Source organism: Odocoileus virginianus, chromosome 2 (genome assembly GCF_023699985.2).
Source record: "Odocoileus virginianus isolate 20LAN1187 ecotype Illinois chromosome 2, Ovbor_1.2, whole genome shotgun sequence".
NCBI lineage: Eukaryota > Metazoa > Chordata > Mammalia > Artiodactyla > Cervidae > Odocoileus > Odocoileus virginianus.
Genome location: NC_069675.1, coordinates 70,004,298 through 70,025,605, shown reverse-complemented (window position 1 = coordinate 70,025,605; position 21,308 = coordinate 70,004,298). Strand labels below are relative to the sequence as shown.

The following is a 21,308-nucleotide window of genomic DNA, read 5'->3' as shown; positions in this document are numbered from 1 at the left end:
TCCCAACTTGTTTCAGAGGTGGCAAATAAGCAATGATCAACCTAATTTAAAAGCTAGGCAGTTGGCTACGCTCATTTATTAGCTGTACAACTTACCCACTCACATCAATTTTATGGTGTAAAAGATTCAAATTCATACAGGCCTCACCAAAATTACTATTACATATCATGAACCCTTGGGGTCACTTGAGACCACTCATAAATGGTCTCAGAAAACACTCAATCTGTGGATAAAAAATTCATGAATACTCAGAATCTTTTAAATTTCTCTTTCCTCTTCTACTCATGAATGGAAAGACCAAAAAGCAAACAACCAAAAACTAGTAAAAAGAACAGGGTCTCAGGAAATGAATATTATTTTCTTCTTTCCTAAAAACTCTTTCTCTACTAGATGATATATTGATAAAAAGAGTCAAGATAATACAGCCAACAGAATGAGCAAAGCTGGTAAAAGAACTCAGGGGTGGAGGGGCAGTTATTAAAAGCAATGGCTACTTTAGAAGGAAGGCCTGAAGTCCTAAATTCACTGCTGTAAAAGCACATTTGTAAACAATAATGGCAGCCACAGGTGATAGGCAGAGAAAATTTGTACAAAATTTGACTAAGGATAGAAGTAGTAAAACATGGTAACATTTTAAGGATTAGCTGGAAAGCTCTCAAAGTATACATAAGCACTTGATTTATGTACTATGTACTATTCTCTGTGTGTTTTATCAATAGTATGTATGCATAATGTCTATGTTTAGTTGCTCTGTTTTTAAAAACAAAACAGAATATCCAAATAGAACATAGTCTCTCAAATTCTTATGTGTTAAGTACATACTGGAAGTAATAAAATAACTGAAAATAACCCTAGAACAGTCTGGGGTGAGAGAACTATTTATAATTTATGTGGTAGATACACACTTTATGATCTTCACGACCCAGATAATCACAATGGTGTGATCACTCACCTAGAGCCAGACATCCTGGAATGTGAAGTCAAGTGGGCCTTAGAAAGCATCACTACGAACAAAGCTAGTGGAGGTGATGGAATTCCAGTTGAGCTATTTCAAATCCTGAAAGATGATGCTGTGAAAGTGCTGCACTCAATTTGCCAGCAAATTTGGAAAACTCAGCAGTGGCCACAGGACTGGAAAAGGTCAGTTTTCATTCCAATCCCTAAGAAAGGCAATCCCAAAGAATGCTCAAACTACCGCACAATTGCACTCATCTCACCCGCTGGTAAAGTAATGCTCAAAATTCTCCAAGCCAGGCTTCAGCAATACGTGAACCGAGAAGTTCCAAATGGTTCAAGATGGTTTTAGAAAAGGCAGAGGAACCAGAGATCAAATTGCCAATATCCACTGCATCATCGAAAAAGCAAGAGAGTTCCAGAAAAACATCTGTTTCTGCTTTATTGACTATGCCAAAGCCTTCGACTGTGTGGATCACAATAAACTGTGGAAAATTCTGAAAGAGATGAGAATACCAGACCACCTGACCTGCCTCTTGAGAAACCTGTATGCAGGTCAGGAAGCAATAGTTAGAACTGGACACGGAACAACAGACTTGTTCCAAATAGGAAAAGGAGTACATCAAGGCTGTATATTGTCACCCTGCTTATTTAACTTATATGCAGAGTACATCATGAGAAACGCTGGGTTGGAAGAAGCACAGCTGGAATCAAGCTTGCCGGGAGAAATATCAATAACCTCAGATATGCAGATGACACCACCCTTATGGCATAGAGTGAAGAGGAACTAAAGAGCCTCTTGATGAAAGTGAAAGAGTAGAGTGACAAAGTTGGCTTAGAGCTCAACATTCAGAAAACTAAGATCATGGCATCTGGTCCCATCACCTCATGGGAAATAGATGGGGAAACAGTGGAAACAGTGTCAAGACTTTATTCTGGGGGGCTCCAAAATCACTGCAGATGGTGATTGCAGCCATGAAATTAAAAGACGCTTACTCGTTGGAAGGAAAAGTTATGACCAACCTAGACAGCATATTAAAAAGCAGAGATGTTACTTAGCCAACAAAGGTCCGTCTGGTCAACGCTATGGTTTTTCCAGTGGTCATGTATGGATGTGAGAGTTGGACTGTGAAGAAAGCTGAGTGACGAAAAATTGATGCTTTTGAACTGTGGTGTTGGAGAAGACTCTTGGCGGTCCCTTGGACTGCAAGGAGATCAAACCAGTCCATCCTAAAGGAGATCAGTCCTGGGTGTTCACTGGAAGGACTGATGCTGAAGCTGAAACTCCAATACTTTGGCCACCTCATTCGAAGAGTTGACTCACTGGAAAAGACCCCGATGCTGGGAGGGATTAGGGGCAGGAGGAGAAGGGACAACAGAGGATGAGATGGCTGGATGGCATCACCGACTTGATGGGCATGAATCTGAGTAAACTCCAGGAGTTTGTGATGCACAGGGAGGCCTGGAGTGCTGCGATTCATGGGGTCGCAAAGAGTCAGACACAACTGAGCGACTGAACTGAACTGAACTGACACACTTTTTAGTGTGGGATTTTTCAAAAGTAAAATATTTACATTAAAAAACTGTCTTCAGTACCTAACTTATAAACCTGGACTTGTAAAGAATTTATTTTTAGATTCTATAACATACCTGGAACTATTTATTCATCAACATCCAAAACAGGCATTAGATATTAATCTCTGAAAACAGATACCTACTCTACAGCTCATCACTACCTTTTTTTTTTAACTGCTGCCGTAACAGGTATAACAAAACCACTCCCCACACTTGAACACTTCTCCTCACCCCTCATGATTCTTTTTCTGAATCCACTAAATATGCTCACTGGATTCTTTACTAATTAACCCCCTTCACTTTCCCAGTTTACTCCTCTGTTCTTCCTCCCTATGGTAAATGGCAGCTGTACACTCAAGGAATCCTAGAAATAATTTTTCATTTCTTCCTTCCTTATACCTCCCATATCCAATCCATTAGTAAGTCCTAAAACATGATCTCAAATCTGTCTGTTCTCTTCACCCTAATCTAAACCTCACCATATCCTGCATAATCTAGTAAAAGTCCTCTTTGTCTCATTAATCCCTTCAACTCTCAAAATGCTGCAGTACATTCTTCGTAAATTGTATCTATATATCAGACTACATGTTTTATACTTTTCAAATGTAAATGTTTCAGGGTAGGCTTAGTATTTCCATTTGGACAGAGCAATGCTTAACCATGCCAATGGATTCACACTGGTTTACTGTGTTCTATTCACACCCACTTACTTATTTGGTTTTAGAAAAGTCAGGCTCCAATTATAGAACTAGTTGACACTGAGGTTCCAAACACCTAGTCATAAAACACCTGTGTTAAATGGCCTACACCAAACTGTTTGTGACAATCCCTCTTACTGCAATTTAAAAATGACTGGAAAACAAAGGCTACACCAAAATCTAGAATTCCATTCAGAGCCAAAGAAAAACACCAGGATTCTCCAACTTGAAATTTGTGGTTCACCATGGAAGATTTCACAAATTTAAAGCTCAATCCAATTTGACGACTTAAAATTGACTGGGACTTCTGGTACTGGTGAAGACAAAGCAGGCCCACAACAGCCAGCCTATCTGCCTGCCTGGCCATGTCTGCCTGCCTGCCTGTCTGTCCCCCTCTCTGGCTAGTTACACCAAAAGACTGTAGACAAAAACATAACAAGCAACTTTTACACAAAAACTTGTACATGAGTACAAGTAACATTATTACTTGTTCGTAGTAACATTATTCATAATAGCCAAAAAATAGAAACAACCAAATATCCACCAACAGATGAATGGATAAACAAATCTGGCATATGTATATAATGGAATATTATTTGGCAACAAAGGAATGAAGTACTGATAAATGCTACCATATGAATGAGCCTTCAAATTCATTATATATGAAAGAAGCCAGTCACAGAAGACCACATATTCTATAACTTCATTACACAAAATATCCAAAATCGGTAAATCCATGGAGACGAAAAGCACATTAGTAATTGCCCAAGGCTGGGACATGGGGAGAGTTGCAGGGGACAAGGAAGGGGAGTGGCAGCTAAGGAATACAGAGCTTCTCTCAGGGCGATGAAAATGTTTTGGGTGAGCAAACGTTAAAAAAAAAAAAAAAAAACCTGAGCTGTATGCTCAGGTAGCCTACCATGGTATGTGAACTATATGTCAATTTTTCAAAAGCAATTACTTAAAACACTGAAAATTAAGACAGCTGGCACACTGGGAAGTCAAAACCTAATTCACATGAGATCATAGAGTATAGAATTTACCCTTGCCTACAGAAGGCTGGTCTTGCCCTTGGCTTAAGAAATAATCATTAGGCTCTATGAGGGCCAGCCACATAGAAACACTGCAATCTGGAGTGGTGGCTTTGATACACACCAACAATGTGATTTAAGGCAGGGGCTTGCGTCACATGGTTATCGGCTGACCACTAGAGGGGCCAGACACTGAAAACTGAATAATGCCTGTATGATGGACTCCCAATAAATAAAAACTCTGGACACCAAGCCTCAAGTGAACGTCCCTGGTTGACAATACCCTGCTTACTGTCACACACTGATGCTGACAATTAACACTCTCCTAAGTCATGGGAGAGGATGACTGGAAGCTCTGCGCTGGGTGCTGCACCTTGACTCTGTGTATCTCTTCCCTGGACAAATCTTAATCTGTATCCTTCCAAAACCAAGTGCTTAACAGTTTTTAGTATTACACAAGTACTTTCAGCAAATTATCAAGCCTTGACAGTAGTCTTAGAAATCTGTGAGGACTTCCCTGATGGTCCAGTGGTTAAGAATCCGTCTGCCAATGTAGGGGACACAGGTTCAATCCTTGTTCCGGGAAGATTCCACATTCCGCAGAGCAACTAAGCCCGTGCACCACAATACTGAGCCCGCATGCTGAGAGCCCATGCTCCACAACAAGAGAAGGCACCGCAATGAGAAGCCCAAGTACTGCAACTAGAGTAGTCCCCATTCACCACAGCTAGAGAAAGCGCGCATGCAGCAACACAGACTCAGTGTGGCCAAAAATAAAATAAATAAAGTCTTTTTTTTTTTAAAAAGGAAACCTGTTAACTATGTAGTTGGTCTATAAGCAAGGTGAAAAGACAGCCCTCAGGTTGGGAGAAAATAATAGCAAACGAAACAACAGACAAAGGGTTAATCTCAAAAATATACAAGCAACTCCTGCAGCTCAATTCCAGAAAAATACAGAAGTTTTTAAAAGAAAAACAGAGCCTAAAACAATATATTATTCAAAATGTCCAGAATACTACCTTAAATTTCTCAATAATCTAAGGTTCAGGAAAATGTGACAGATTCTCAAAGGAAAAAATAATTAACAGTTGCCAATTCTGAGATTACCCTGATCCTGTAACAGTCAAAAAGTTTAAAACATTGTTACTATATCCATGTGGCAAAGATAACTTGAAATTAATGGGAAGACAGAAATTTTCAGCAAAGAAACAAAAACTATTTAAAAAAACAAAACAGAAACACAAATTTTGGAAGTAAAGGATATAATATCAGAAATTTTAAAAATTTCACTGGACAGGTTCAGCGGCTGAATGCAGAACACTGAGAGAAGTGTCAGCGGATGTGACAAAGGAGCAACAGAAATCATCCCATCTGAAATAGACAGAAAAAAGGTCGGGGAAAAATGAGCAGACTCATGACACTGGAAGAAGAAAAAAATGTAGTGAAGAAAAAATATTTAAAGAATGGCTGAAAATCTGCCAAATTTGGCAAAATATATAAAGCTACAGATTCAAGAAGCTAAATAGAGACTGCAAACAGGCCTCCGGGTTCTAGCTAAAGACTTCCTGAGACCCGACTGACGGTGCGTGCTGGGGCCGCGGAGGGAAAAAGTGCGCCGTACCCGGGGAGATTGCGCCCAAGCCTCTGGCTGCCTGGGCCGCTCGCCGCGGAGGGAAAAGGCGCGCTGCACCTAGGAGGAATACGCCCAAGCCTCTGGCTGCCTGAGCCGCTCGCCGCGGAGGGATAAGGCGTGCTGCACCCGGGAGAGTACGCCCAAGCCTCTGGCTGCCTGAACCGCTCAGGCAGGGGAAGGCACAAAACGCAGGAGCAACCGAATCTGCGCTTTTGTGGAGTACCCGAAAACTGGAACCGCACTCAACGCAGGGCCCGCTCCATATAGAGCAGCCGGGAGCCTGAGCAGTGTAGACGGCGAAAGCACAGACACCCGTGAGCGGGGCAAACCCAGTGTGGCCGGAACACGGTGAGCGCTATCCACACAGAGCGGTATCTGTCTGCAGCGCCCCGCCCTCCCCGTAGCAGGACTGAACTGAACTAGAGAACCTAAATAAGAGATCACCTCCGCCCGCCTGTGTCAGGGCGGAAATTAGACACCAAAGAGACGGCAAACAGAAGCCAAATAAACAAAGGGAACCGCTTCAGAAAGGACCGGTGCAACAGATTAAAATCCCTGAAGGTAACACCGACTACACGGGAAGGGGCCTACAGATATCGAAAAGTGTAAGCTGGAAAGAGGAGCTATCTCAAATTGAACTGAACCTACGCTGACCGCAACAACCTCAGAGAAATTCCTAGATATATATGTACATATTTTTTTTTAATTTAAAAAAAAAATTTCTTTTCTTTCCTTTTTTTTTTTAAATTTTTTATTTTTTCTCTTTTATTTTCTTTTATAATTCCCTATTACTCCCCCATTACTCCTCAACTTTCACTTTCATATATTTTTACGATTTTTTTAATCAGGGAAAAAAATTTTTTTCTTTTTTTTTTATTTTTTTTTTCCTCTCCTATTTCCTTTTAGAGTCCTCTAATACTCCTCTATTATTCCTTAACTTTCATTTTCATTTCACTATAACCTTGCCAAAAAAAGAGAGAGAGAGAGAAACCCTATTTTTAAACTGAACTTCATATACAGTTCTAAATTTTTTGTGTGTTTTTGTTTTTAAATATTGTATTTCAAAGAGTCTAACCTCTACACTAGATTTTCAATCTTTCTTTTTCAGTAGTATGTGATATAAATTTTGGTCATTTAAGAATCCAGTATTCAGTTCCCATTTCTATTCAGGAGTGTGGTGATACTCTCCCACTTTTGACTCTCTGTTTTCTACCTCAGAACACCTCTATTTCCTCCATTCCCCTTCTCTTCCCAATCCAACTCTGTGAATCTTTGTGGGTGTCTGGGCTACGGAGAACACTTTGGGAACAGATAACTGCGTAGATCTGTCTCTCTCCTCTTGAGTCCCCTTTTTCTCCTCTTGAGTCCCCTTTTTCTCCTCCTGCTCACCTCTATCTCCTTCCTCCCTCTCCTATTCTTCATGTAACTCTGTGAACCTCTCTGGTTGTCTCTCACGGTGGAGAATCTTTTCACCATTAACCTAGAAGTTTTATTATCAGTGCTGTATAGTTGGAGAAGCCTTGAGACTATTGGAAGAATTAAACTGAAATCCAGAGGCAGGAGACTTGAGCCCAAATACTGAGAAAACCAGAAAACTCCTGACTACACGGAACATTAAGGAATAAGAGACCATCCAAAAGCTTCCATACCTACACCAAAACCAACCACCACCCAAGAGCCAATAAGCTCCAGTACAAGACATACCACGCAAATTCTTTAGCAACGCAGGAACATAGACCTGAGTGTCAACATACAGGCTCTCCAAAGTCACACCTAACACAGAGACCCATCGCAAAACTCATTACTGGACACTCCATTGCACTCCAGAGAGAAGAAATCCAATTCCACGCACCAGAACGCTGACACAAGCTTCCCTAACCAGGAAACCTTGACAAACCAATCGTCCAACCCCACCCACTGGGTGAAACCTCCACAATAAAAAGGAACCTCAGACCACAAGAATACAGAAAGCCCACTCCAGACACAGCAATTAAACATGATGAAAAGGCAGAGAAATACCCAACAGCTAAAGGAACATGAAAAAAGCCCACCAAGTCAAACAAAAGAGGAGGAAATAGGGAATCTACCTGAAAAAGAATTTAGAATAATGATAATAAAAATGATCCAAAATCTTGAAAACAAAATGGAGTTACAAATAAATAGCCTGGAGACAAAGATTGAGAACATGCAAGAAATGTTCAACAAGGACCTAGAAGAAATTAAAAAAAATCAATTAAAAATTAATAATGAAATAAATGAGATAAAAAACACTCTGGAGGGAACCATGAGTAGAATAACAGAGACAGAAGATAGGATAAGTGAGTTAGAAGATAAAATGGTGGAAATAAATGAAGCAGAGAGGAAAAAAGAAAAAAGAATCAAAAGAAATGAGGACAACCTCAGGGACCTCTGGGACAATGTGAAACGCCCCAACATTCGAATCATAGGAGTCCCAGAAGAAGAAGACAAAAAGAAAGGCCATGAGAAGATACTCGAGGAGATAATAGCTGAAAACTTCCCTAAAATGGGGAAGGAAATAGCCACCCAAGTCCAAGAAACCCAGAGAGTCCCAAACAGGATAAACCCAAGGCGAAACACCCCAAGACACATATTAATCAAATTAACAAAGATCAAACACAAAGAACAAATATTAAAAGCAGCAAGGGAGAAACAACAAATAACACACAAGGGGATTCCCATAAGGATAACAGCTGATCTATCAATAGAAACCCTTCAGGCCATAAGGGAATGGCAGGACATACTTAAAGTAATGAAAGAGAATAACCTACAACCTAGATTACTCTACCCAGCAAGGATCTCATTCAGATATGAAGGAGAACTCAAAAGCTTTACAGACAAGCAAAAGCTGAGAGAATTCAGCACCACCAAACCAGCTCTTCAACAAATACTAAAGGATCTTCTCTAGACAGGAAACGCAGAAAGGTGGTATAAAAGTGAACCCCAAACAACAAAATAAATGGCAACGGGACCATAACTATCAATAATTACCTTAAATGTAAATGGGTTGAATGCCCCAACCAAAAGACAAAGGCTGGCTGAATGGATACAAAAGCAAGACCCCTATATATGCTGTCTACAAGAGACCCACCTCAAAGCAAGGGACACATACAGACTAAAAGTGAAGGGCTGGAAAAAAATATTCCACGCAAACGGAGACCAAAAGAAAGCAGGAGTCGCAATACTCATATCAGATAAAATAGACTTTCAAATTAAGTCTGTGAAAAGAGACAAAGATGGACACTACATAATGATCAAAGGATCAATCCAAGAAGAAGATACAACAATTATAAATATATATGCACCCAACATAGGAGCACTGCAATATGTAAGGCAAATGCTAACAAGTATGAAAGAAGAAATTAATAGTAACACAATAATAGTAGGAGACTTTAATACCCCACTCACAACTATGGATAGATCAACTAAACAGAAAATGAACAAGGAAACACAAACTTTAACGGACACAATGGACCAGCTAGACCTAATTGACATCTATAGGACGTTTCACCCCAAAACAATCAACTTCACCTTTTTCTCAAGTGCACACGGAACCTTCTCCAGAATAGATCACATCCTGGGCCATAAATCTAGTCTTGGTAAATTCAAAAAGACTGAAATCATTCCGGTCATCTTTTCTGACCACAGTGCAGTAAGATTAGATCTCAATTACAGGAAAAAAATTATTAAAAATTCAAACATATGGAGGCTAAACAACACGCTTCTGAATAACCAACAAATCATAGAAGAAATCAAAAAAGAAATCAAAATATGCATAGAAATGAATGAAAATGAAAACACAACAACCCAAAACCTATGGGACACTGTAAAAGCAGTGCTAAGGGGAAGATTCATAGCATTACAGGCCTACCTCAAGAAACAAGAAAAAAGGCAAATAAATAACCTAACTCTACACCTAAAGCAACTAGAGGAAGAAGAAATGAAGAACCCCAGGGTTAGTAGAAGGAAAGAAATCTTAAAAATTAGGGCAGAAATAAATGCAAAAGAAACTAAAGAGATCATGGCAAAAATTAACAAAGCTAAAAGCTGGTTTTTTGAAAAAATAAACAAAATTCACAAACCATTAGCAAGACTCATTAAGAAACAAAGGGAGAAGAACCAAATTAACAAAATTAGAAATGAAAATGGAGAGATCACAACAGACAACACTGAAATACAAAGGATCATAAGAGACTACTACCAGCAGCTCTATGCCAATAAAATGGACAACTTGGAAGAAATGGACAAGTTCTTAGAGAAGTATAACTTTCCAAAACTGAACCAGGAAGAAATAGAAGATCTTAACAAAACGATCACAAGCAAGGAAATCGAAACTGTAATCAGAAATCTTCCAGCAAACAAAAGCCCAGGACCAGATGGCTTCACAGCTGAATTCTACCAACAATTTAGAGAAGAGCTAACACCTATCTTACTCAAACTCTTCCAGAAAATTGCAGAAGAAGGTAAACTTCCAAACTCATTCTATGAGGCCACCATCACCCTAATTCCAAAACCAGACAAAGATGCCACAAAAAAAGAAAACTACAGGCCAATATCACTGATGAACATAGATGCAAAAATCCTTAACAAAATTCTAGCAAACAGAATCCAACAACATATTAAAAAAATCATACATCATGACCAAGTGGGCTTTATCCCAGGAATGCAAGGATTCTTTAATATCTGCAAATCAATCAATGTAATACACCACATTAACAAATTGAAAGATAAAAACCATATGATTATCTCAATAGATGCAGAAAAACCCTTTGACAAAATTCAACATCCATTTATGATTAAAACTCTCCAGAAAGCAGGAATAGAAGGAACATACCTCAACATAATAAAAGCTATATATGACAAACCCACAGCAAGCATCACCCTCAATGGTGAAAAATTAAAAGCATTTCCCCTGAAATCAGGAACAAGACAAGGGTGCCCACTCTCACCACTACTATTCAACATAGTTTTGGAAGTTTTGGCCACAGCAATCAGAGCAGAAAAAGAAGTAAAAGGAATCCAGATAGGAAAAGAAGAAGTGAAACTCTCTCTGTTTGCAGATGACATGATCCTCTACATAGAAAACCCTAAAGACTCTACCAGAAAATTACTAGAGCTAATCAATGAATACAGTCAAGTTGCAGGATATAAAATTAACACACAGAAATCTCTTGCATTCCTATACACTAACAATGAGAAAACAAAGAGAAATTAAGGAAACAATACCATTCACCATTGCAACAAAAAGAATAAAATACTTAGGAGTATATCTACCTAAAGAAACAAAAGACCTATACATAGAAAACTATAAAACACTGATGAAAGAAATCAAAGAGGACACAAACAGATGGAGAAATATACCGTGTTCATGGATTGGAAGAATCAATATTGTCAAAATGGCTATACTACCCAAAGCAATCTATAGATTCAATGCAATCCCTATCAAACTACCAACGGTATTTTTCACAGAACTAGAACAAATAATTTCACAATTTGTATGGAAATACAACAAACCTCGAATAGCCAAAGTAATCCTGAGAAAGAAGAATGGAACTGGAGGAATCAATCTGCCTGACTTCAGACTCTACTACAAAGCCACAGTCATCAAGACAGTATGGTACTGGCACAAAGACAGAAATATAGATCAATGGAACAGAATAGAAAGCCCAGAGATAAATCCACGAACCTATGGTCACCTTATCTTCGACAAAGGAGGCAAGGATATACAATGGAAAAAAGATAACCTCTTTAACAAGTGTTGCTGGGAAAACTGGTCAACCACCTGTAAAAGAATGAAACTAGAACACTTTCTAACACCATACACAAAAATAAACTCAAAATGGATTAAAGATCTAAATGTAAGACCAGAAACTATCAAACTCCTAGAGGAGAACATAGGCAAAACACTCTCCGACATAAATCACAGCAGGATCCTCTATGACCCACATCCCAGAATTTTAGAAATAAAAGCAAAAATAAACAAATGGGACCTAGTGAAACTTAAAAGCTTTTGCACAACAAATGAAACTATAAGCAAGGTGAAAAGACAGCCCTCAGATTGGGAGAAAATAATAGCAAACGAAGCAACAGACAAAGGATTAATCTCAAAAATATACAAGCAACTCCTCCAGCTCAACTCCAGAAAAATAAATGACCCAATCCAAAAATGGGCCAAAGAACTCAACAGACATTTCTCCAAGGAAGACATACAGATGGCTAACAAACACATGAAAAGATGCTCAACATCACTCATTATCAGAGAAATGCAAATCAAAACCACAATGAGGTACCATTATACGCCAGTCAGGATGGCTGCTATCCAAAAGTCTACAAGCAATAAATGCTGGAGAGGGTGTGGAGAAAAGGGAACCCTCTTACACTGTTGGTGGGAATGCAAATTAGTACAGCCACTATGGAAAACAGTGTGGAGATTTCTTAAAAAGCTGGAAATAGAACTGCCATATGACCCAGCAATCCCACTTCTGGGCATACACACCAAGGAAACCAGATCTGAAAGAGACACGTGCACCCCAATGTTCATTGCAGCACTGTTTATAATAGCCAGGACATGGAAGCAACACAGATGTCCATCAGCAGACGAATGGATGAGGAAGCTGTGGTACATATACACCATGGAATATTACTCAGCCATTAAAAAGAATTCATTTGAATCAGTTCTAATGAGATGGATGAAACTGGAACCCATTATACAGAGTGAAGTAAGCCAGAAAGATAAAGACCATTACAGTATACTAACACATATATATGGAATTTAGAAAGATGGTAACGAGAACCCTATATGCAAAAGAGAAAAAGAGACTCAGATGCATAGAACAGACTTGTGAACTCTGGGAGAAGGCGAGGGTGGGATGTTTCGAGAGAACAGCATTGAAACATGTATATTATCTAGGGTGAAACAGATAACCACCCCAGGTTGGGTACATGAGACAAGTGCTCGGGCCTGGTGCACTGGGAAGACCCAGAGGGATCGGGTGGAGAGGGAGGTGGGAGGGGAGACTGGGATGGGGAATACATGTAAATCCATGGCTAATTCATTTCAATGTATAACAAAAACTACTGTAATGATGTAAAGTAATTAGCCTCCAACTAAAAAAAAAAAAAAAAAAAAAATTAAAAAAAAAAAAAAAGAAGCTAAATAGATTTAAACACAAAGAAATCCACATGTAGATACGTTTTAAAAAAAAATCCAACTGCTGTAAACTAAGCAAAAAGAAATGATCTTGAAAGCCACCAGAGAAAACAGTGTATCAATATTACTTACAGGAGGGCAATAATTCAAACAAGCATGTTTTTCTCACCAAAAACCATGGAGGTCAGAAGGCAGAGGAGCAACATTTTTAAAGTACTGAAATACAAGAGCTATGAAAACCAAATTCTGTATCCAACAAAAAAAATTCTTCAAAATGAAAGCCTCCCCTGCTTTCACCCCCCCAAAAAGGACATTCTCAAATGAAGGAAAACTAAGAATTCATCACCAACAGAACAGTTTTAAAGAAATACTGAAAGGGAAGTGCTTCAGGCTGAAGGAAGATGACACTGGAGGGAAATGTGGAACTTAAGGGAAGAATGAAGAGCAAATGAAATGGTAAACATCTTGGTAAAAACAGTCTTTCAGGTCTTTATGGCCAGAAAGCAAATAATAACACTGTCTGGGGGGGAAGTCCATGTATGAGATGTAACACATACAACAACTATAACATACAGAGGATGGTAAAGGGACCTGTAGGGCTTCTACATTTTACTAAAGATGGTAAAATATTAATCCTAAGAATTCTGTGAAAGGTTGGGTATATATCATAATCACTAAAGCAACCACTATAAACACACACAAAGAATAACACCAGGGATAAAGATGGTAATTATGGAATGATAATAGGGTCAACTAAGAGAATTTAATGCCCTTAATGTATATGCACCTAACAATATATATTCAAAATACCTGAAGGAAAAAACTAAATAACTGAAAAAAGAAATAAACAAAGACACAACCATACTTGGAAACTTCAACACCTTTCTTTCAATAATCAATAAAACAAGTAGACAGAAAAATCAGTAATGGTATAGGAGATCTGAACAACCCTATTAACCAAAATAACCTTACATTTACAGAACACTCTACCCCCAAACCAGGAGAAAACATATACAACAGGCTTTTCAAGCATGTATGGAACATTTAATACCCCAACAGAGACCATATCCTCGTCACAGTCATAAAATGATTTTTTTTAATGGAAAAACAATGAAAAAACAATAGAGAAAAAGCAAAGAAACAAAACTCGGGTCACTTAAAAAAAAAAATAACAAATCTCTAGCAAGACTGACAAAGACAAAAGAGAAAATAAAAATCACCAATATCAGGAACAAAACAGGTGACTTCCCTCGTGGTTTGATCCCTGGTTGAGAACAAAGATCCTGCATGCCAAATCTTCTTTAAAAAAGAAAAATATTGAGAGAGGGAAGATATGTTGAACTGAAGAGGAAAAGGCTACCAGCTTTGTGGAGGTAATATCTCAGTTGACTTTGAAAGATGTCAAGATTCTTTCATAAGAGGATAAATGATGGCTTAATGTCCTGATTACAGATAAGAAATTTCAGATCCTAAACAGGCAACAGCAATGTACCAGTTTAGCTGGGGTACAGATGGAAAGAAATCAACTAAGCAAAAGTGGTACATGGGACCAGGCAATGACCTGTTATTCAGGAAAAATTCCTGAAGCCTTCAGTGCCAGTTATCAATTTATTGAGTTTTAGCTCCAAATCTAACCTTCTTTGCCCTTCTCTGTAATAATGAAGTTGGATTCTAGAAACATTTCTCCTTTGCCAGCTGGCTCAAAGTTAAGTTTTGTCAGTAGAGTGCTGGGAGGACACTGCAAAAAGAAAAAATGGGGTCTTTCCTTTCTGCTTAAGTGTACTCTAGCCTGTTTCTTCTCAAGCTTGCAGCATCCAACAATATGAGGGACACTGCATAGTGGCTCACCCTTCAGCAATGTTCAGCAGAAAGCCTAAGGGTACCTCCCCAGAAAATTCTGCCGGTGGCTCAGCTGGCTCCCCAGTTGAACACCCAGCAGGAGGCTTTCCAGCAAGTTCTTTTAGTACCCAGAAGGTGGCTTTTGATATGCCACCTCAAGCTATGGCACCAGTGAACTCTGTCATCCACTGAACCAGAGCCCCACCTTCTCCACGGAGAGCTGAATCTGAGAACAAGAAAGTTATTCTTTCCTAGGGCACACTGCCTTAGTCCTACAGTTGCTTCCCAAGTCTGTAATTACTGTATTTCTCTATGTTATCTTTAGCTTTTAATAGTTAATTCTTGGTTACCAGTTAATAACAACCAGTTAATAACCAGTTAACTTCGTAACTTTCCTGTTAAACCATGTATTGGTAGCTTCTGTCTGCTGACTGGACCCTGAGAACTACAGAACTATAACTCAAAGATAGGGATCTTTCACACACTTAATTTTAAAAGATTTAAAAGAAAGAATGCCCCAAAGCCCAGAAACAGCTCCAAGAAGCTGTTTGAGTATATTCAGGAGGCTGGAGGTTGAATTACCTCTGGGGTTTGTATGCAATCCAGATGGGATACTTTGAAAACACAGGAAGAAGTACTGACTCAAGTGAGGAGAAAAGAGGAATAGAGGGGAGGGGACCACTGAGTTAGCCTTCCCGTAAACTGGAAAATCTACACCATCAGACAAAAAGGAAACATAAGTGTTTGAAAGGCTATTTTAAATACTGATGGCTAATGACAGCCATTTGCTATACAAGTTACATTGATTCAAGACAAAATAAAACCCTGAATAATTTCTCTTAGAAACTGAAGTAGTCAAATGGTATCATGTCTCTCAAATGGATACATGTCTCTCTGAATCCCTGATTTCATTTGCAGTGTTTTGAGAGGAAAACAAAAATAGCTACCCCTTCAATATTTAGAGTCACATAAATGTAAAGTATGGTCTAGAATCAATAACCCATCAGCTAAAGTGAGAATGGGGGTTTTTCAACCAAATCAACTCAATAAATAAAATCTTTACTCAGTGAATAATACTAACTTTAAAAAGGAAATGATAAAGGTAACAACAAATGATTAAAAGCTTACAGAATTTTTTGTGAAGGTTCTGACTTTGGAATAAGCAATTCTGTGTCAAAGAGCTCAAGACTAGGGAACTATTGCCCAGTTATCATTCCTACGTAAGTTAAGAGAAAAAACAATTAGACTGTATTTTAGGCATGAAAAATTTAACAAGGAAGTGAGATGTCACAACAAATATTTAAAAACCATTTAAAATGTTCTGAAATAACTATTTATTGGCAAACGGTACAGAAACTTTTTTTTTTTAAACACATTACCAAATACCACAGAGCATCTATCTAAATTACCAATAACTGTAACAACCTGAAAGTTCCAAGTTCTTCTTTTTTAAAAATTTTTTATCTTTTCTTCCTCCCAAATGTTATTCCAACTCTTTTCACATCTTCTTATCTGTCCTCAATAGAAATGAGCTACTTTTAGAACACTCCAAAATGTTCTTTTCACCTGAAACAACAAAATCCATATCTTCTTTCTTTCCTGGGACTTCCTTGGGAAACTATCTTTAAAAGGGATTCACTTAGGAAATTAAACAAATGTAATGGAATACATGAAATCATAAGTTATTTTGAGGGGGAAATTCATGGACCTTCTTTTTCTGTTTTCTAAAAATGCTGGTATGCTTTGTAGTTATAAGGAGCATTTACTTCAAATGTTATAATATTCTAAGAATACTGTACATGTTTCTAATTAATTCATTCAAAATTCCATACTTCAGGTAAATGATTTTCAATCTTACCACCTAACTTCTCAAAGGGACTAGTACCTCAATCTTTCTCAACCAGGAGCCAATCACTTCATTTTTAATACTTCTTTTTGTTGACTGATTATGGAAAAATATATACATAATATACAAGTTACCATTTTAAGTGGCACTAAGCAGATCTGCAATGTTGTGCAACCATTACCACTATTCCTTTCTAAAACTTTTTCATCATCCCAGAGAGAAACTCTGTACCAATTAAACAGTAACTCCCTATTCTCCCTACTCTCAGCCGCTGGTAACCTCTATGCCATCTCCTGTCTCTATGAGTTTGCCTCTTCTAGGTATCTCATGTAAGTGGAACTGTACAATATTTGTCCTTTTCTGTCTGCTTATTTCATTCACTATGTGTTTTTTAAAATACATATGTATATATATACATTCTCTTTCACATTCTTTTTTAAAATTTTTGTTGTATTATAGTTGATTTACAATGTTGTGTTACTTTCCATAGTGAATCATTTACACATATACTCACTTAGTGTGTTTTTAAGGTTCATCTATGTAGTATAAATCAGAATTTCACTCCTTAAGGCTAAACAATATTCCACAGAATGTATATACCACATTTTATTTATCCATTCATCTGCCAACAGATATCAGAGCAGCTTCCATTTTAATATATTTTAAAATGAAACAATATAGTAGGAAATAACCAAAATTATGCAAGATTCTTCAAAATGGGGGGGAAGAGAGAAAACAGAAAATGGAAAAAGTAGAAAAGCTTGTATTAAGGATTAAGGAATGAAAGTAAAACTGTAAAAAGGAGCACAGCTTCAATAAGCAAAGTATCTATTTCATCCCATAACCTACCTAAAAGGTCTAAAGATTTTAAGACTACCATGTGACACATCATGCAGCAAGAGGGTAAGCTATAACTACATGTAAATATGATCTTCCAATCACTGATGCTTCATCTACTCATTAACATGTAGGTTTGCAATGTCTATTACGTGCCAAGCCTGGGGGGAATGGGGGAGGGGAAGGAGACTGCCAAGTGGATGGAGATAACGTCACTGCCTTCATGGAGCTAATAGCTTAATGTAAGCTATAGAGAAGATACATGATTTTAAGACCAAAACAATATGCAATTTCAAATCTTAAGTACTATGAAAAAAGAACATAGAACACTATTAAGAACCTAAAAATGGAAAATGTGATCTATTAATAGATCAGGAAGTCAGACAAAGGTCTCTGAAAAAGGCATATTCAAGTTGACACCTGAAAAAAATAAAGAGTTAACTGAGAAAAGGGGTCAGCATGTGCAAAGACTAGTCGGGAATGACCACCCCTACATAACTGGGAACTAACAAAAGTGACCCCCCTGCAAAAGTTACAGGAATGGACAAAACTGCACTTGAGTTGGAGAGAAGATAATGAGCAAAAGAACTGAGAAGAAAAGTTTACAGAGGAAGGAAGAAAATTAGGAATGTCTGTGAGCACTCCAAGTAAGGAAACATTTCAAGAAGGAAGTATTAATAGCAGTCACCTGTGTTAAATAATACTGAGTGGTAAGACAGGCAGAACTAAAAGTTCTCTTAGGTAACAAAATGGAAGTCACTGGTGGCTTAAAAAGTACTGCTTTGTGGTCACATAACTGTATTACCACAATAGCTTAATCAAGAACAGCTATTTGTAAGTTGTCACTAAGTGAAGCCAGAAGCTATTTTTGATGACTCCACCATCTTGCTACTTTTTTTAAGTTCTTTCTTTTTATCCCCCTTCTGTTCTTATTTCGTATTCTTTCTTATACACTGTTCATGCCTACTCTCCAGAAATTATAATGACAAGTTTACAGCCACAGAGCCTTACTATGTTAGAGATGGATGATCCTGCAATTGTCATTTAGACCTAGGGCATTGTTAAAAGAGTTTCATCTCTTTATACCAGGCTTCCTGGTCTATTTCCTCAGTGTGTATCAAAAGTCTAATTTTATGCAAAGAATTGAAATCTCTTGCTTATTCCTATTCTAGAAAATTCTACAGTGTCATAAAAAAGATACTAAAATGCCTTTGCAATTCCTCAAAGTAACTAAAATCACTATCATTTTCTCCTGGAGCCTATACAAATATCTAGGATGAGAGTATTATGCTTTAATCTTAACCTAGTAAATCTAGCCAAACTCAAATAAAAATTATGAATAATGTCATTGATAAATTAAGTGATTAATCTTTTAATAATTTATAAGAAATATGTTTAAAGACTAATTCTTCACGCATTTTAAAGGTTTAATTTACAAATGTTCACTTTTTTTTAGGAACATATTAATTATTCAGAGATAAACTTTAACTTCATATTTAATATTAACAGAGCAAAGCTAATTTGTCCCCAACCTACTGACATTTGGCCACATATCAAAGTTTTTAACTGTATTACTAAAAAAGAGCCAACTTTAAAAAATCTGGAATTTCATGTTAAAGAAAATAAGAATTAAAAAATCTCAAACATGCAATGGCTATTCATCAAAAAATATACAATCCATCTACAAATATTTCAATATAGCTCACTATTTCTCAATAGCAACAACACTGGCATCTGAGCTGAACAACGCTTCCCTGTGAAGGGCTGTCCAGCACAATGCATGAAAGACATTTAGCACCCTTGCTCTGTTCCCGTTATCACCATAGTGTTCCCTCCTTTCTAGTCATGGTGATAATCAAAAACAGTCCCCCCAAATTCCAAACACTTTCCCTATGGGTGTTACACAAATTTCACCCCTGACTGAGAACAACTAGTAGCACAGCAACCTCTTTCTCTTAATGAAAATGTCTCTAATGTAGACACCCAGACGTCTGCCTTAACATACAAAGTATATTGAACATAACTTTAACATTTTTTGATAACAGAGGGTCTTGACTATGAACGGTGACTACTATGTCCTGTTGTGATATAATAAAGGTCTTAGAAATTAAAGTGTGTTTTACCTTTGGTCCTATAATAATTGACCCTGGCTGTTTTATTTGAACATAAGACTGTTACTTAGAACACATACTGCTTTATATATTTTTTCCACAATTGTTTTTGGCCAAGGTTATTTTTTCCTAGACTACATCTAGTACATCTATCATTCTCTGAACTTTTCAGAGTACTTTTTATTTGCAAATGACCAAGCTTAAAATGGCTCCAGGCTTCCTAAGAATTAAAGTGCATGGGTGTGGCAATAGCTATCTTATAAGAAATTTTTTCTAACTTACTTTTGCTTTTTTACCTGTGCTATGACTGAAAACTCCAAAGATCTGAATTCAATAAACCATAAATTAATAAAGCAATTGTTACTAAATAATCTTTGAAGACTGCTATATACTACAATATATTCTGATCAAGTATTATAATTATTACAAATAACACTTAAATAACTCACCTGATTTCTTTTAGTCCTTCTCTCTGGATAACTTGAAGAATTTCTTTATGACTCATGGGTGTATTGGGATATTTTTCTAAGACCTGAGAAACAAGTATATAATAACAAATTATTTACTTAAATTCTTATAATTACACATGTAAGCTATATTTCTTCTTATTACAGCTATGTATTAATTTCCTCCAGCACACAGAAATCCAGAGACTTTTCATCCCTTAAATTTTGGGATAATAGATGAAAAATTAATGGACATTCTTTAAATAGGACATTCTTTTCTTCAGTCACAAACCATACATCAAATCCCAAAGCAGAAATTAGTCAAAAAAGATTACTAATTATTATGAACGCATAATATGAAATTATGCTTACTTTCTGCCTCCAACCCCACATGACTACCTGTAGACTTACTGGAAATAGCTTAAAGAGTATCCACCTTTACATTTTCAAACAAAATCTAGTACATTTTGGATGATCAGTAATTCCTTAACCAAAATAAATGAACAATATAAGGAAATTAAACAGTATCTGTGTTCTGGTAAAGAGGATATAAGCAAAATTTATCCTGTCTCTCCTCTTGACTAAAAACCTGGACAAAGGACTAGGAGTAGCTACTTATCTGAGGACTCTGAAAAGGGAAGCAGTTGGTTTCCAGGAGGAAACCAAAACCAGAAGTCCTACTAACCCAGCAGTGAGGTTCCTGGTTTTATTTCCCCTAGGATCACTCAGTTCAGACTCCAAAGCAGTCCCAACTCAGAACTGCACAGTAAGTGCAAACAGAAATGGCTTCAAGAGAAGTCTTCCCTTTTTCTGTCAGAAAAGCAGTCAAGGGGGCCCCAAAAGCCGAGGAAGATCCTCTTGGTTTTTTCCCTTTCTCTCAGACCCCACTCCGAAGCAATTCAAAGGCAGCAGCTGTGGCAGTGATGATACCAGCAGTGGCTGAACAGGGACCTAAAACTTCAAGAAAACGGATTCCTTCCAATCCTATGACTGTGGCAGGAATTCCTAAGGTTTACATCCTTTTTTGACTGGTTCCAAATAGGAAAAGGGTACGTCAAGGCTGCATATTGTCACCCTGCTTATTTAACTTATATGCAGAGTACATCATGAGAAATGCTGGGCTGGAAGAAGCACAAGCTGGAATCAAGAATGCCGGGAGAAATATCAATA

At 37.6% G+C, this 21,308-nt stretch overlaps 1 protein-coding gene across 1 annotated transcript in view; it reads right to left on the bottom strand.

Moving 5' to 3' along the window:
- Positions 1–21,308, bottom strand: part of ASXL2 (ASXL transcriptional regulator 2) — a 124,564-nt gene that overhangs the window by 58,591 nt on the left and 44,665 nt on the right. Inside the window, exon 2 of the mRNA XM_020913823.2 lies at positions 20,142–20,224. Coding sequence (XP_020769482.1) covers positions 20,142–20,224 — 83 coding nt within the window. The remainder of the gene's footprint in view (positions 1–20,141; positions 20,225–21,308) is intronic.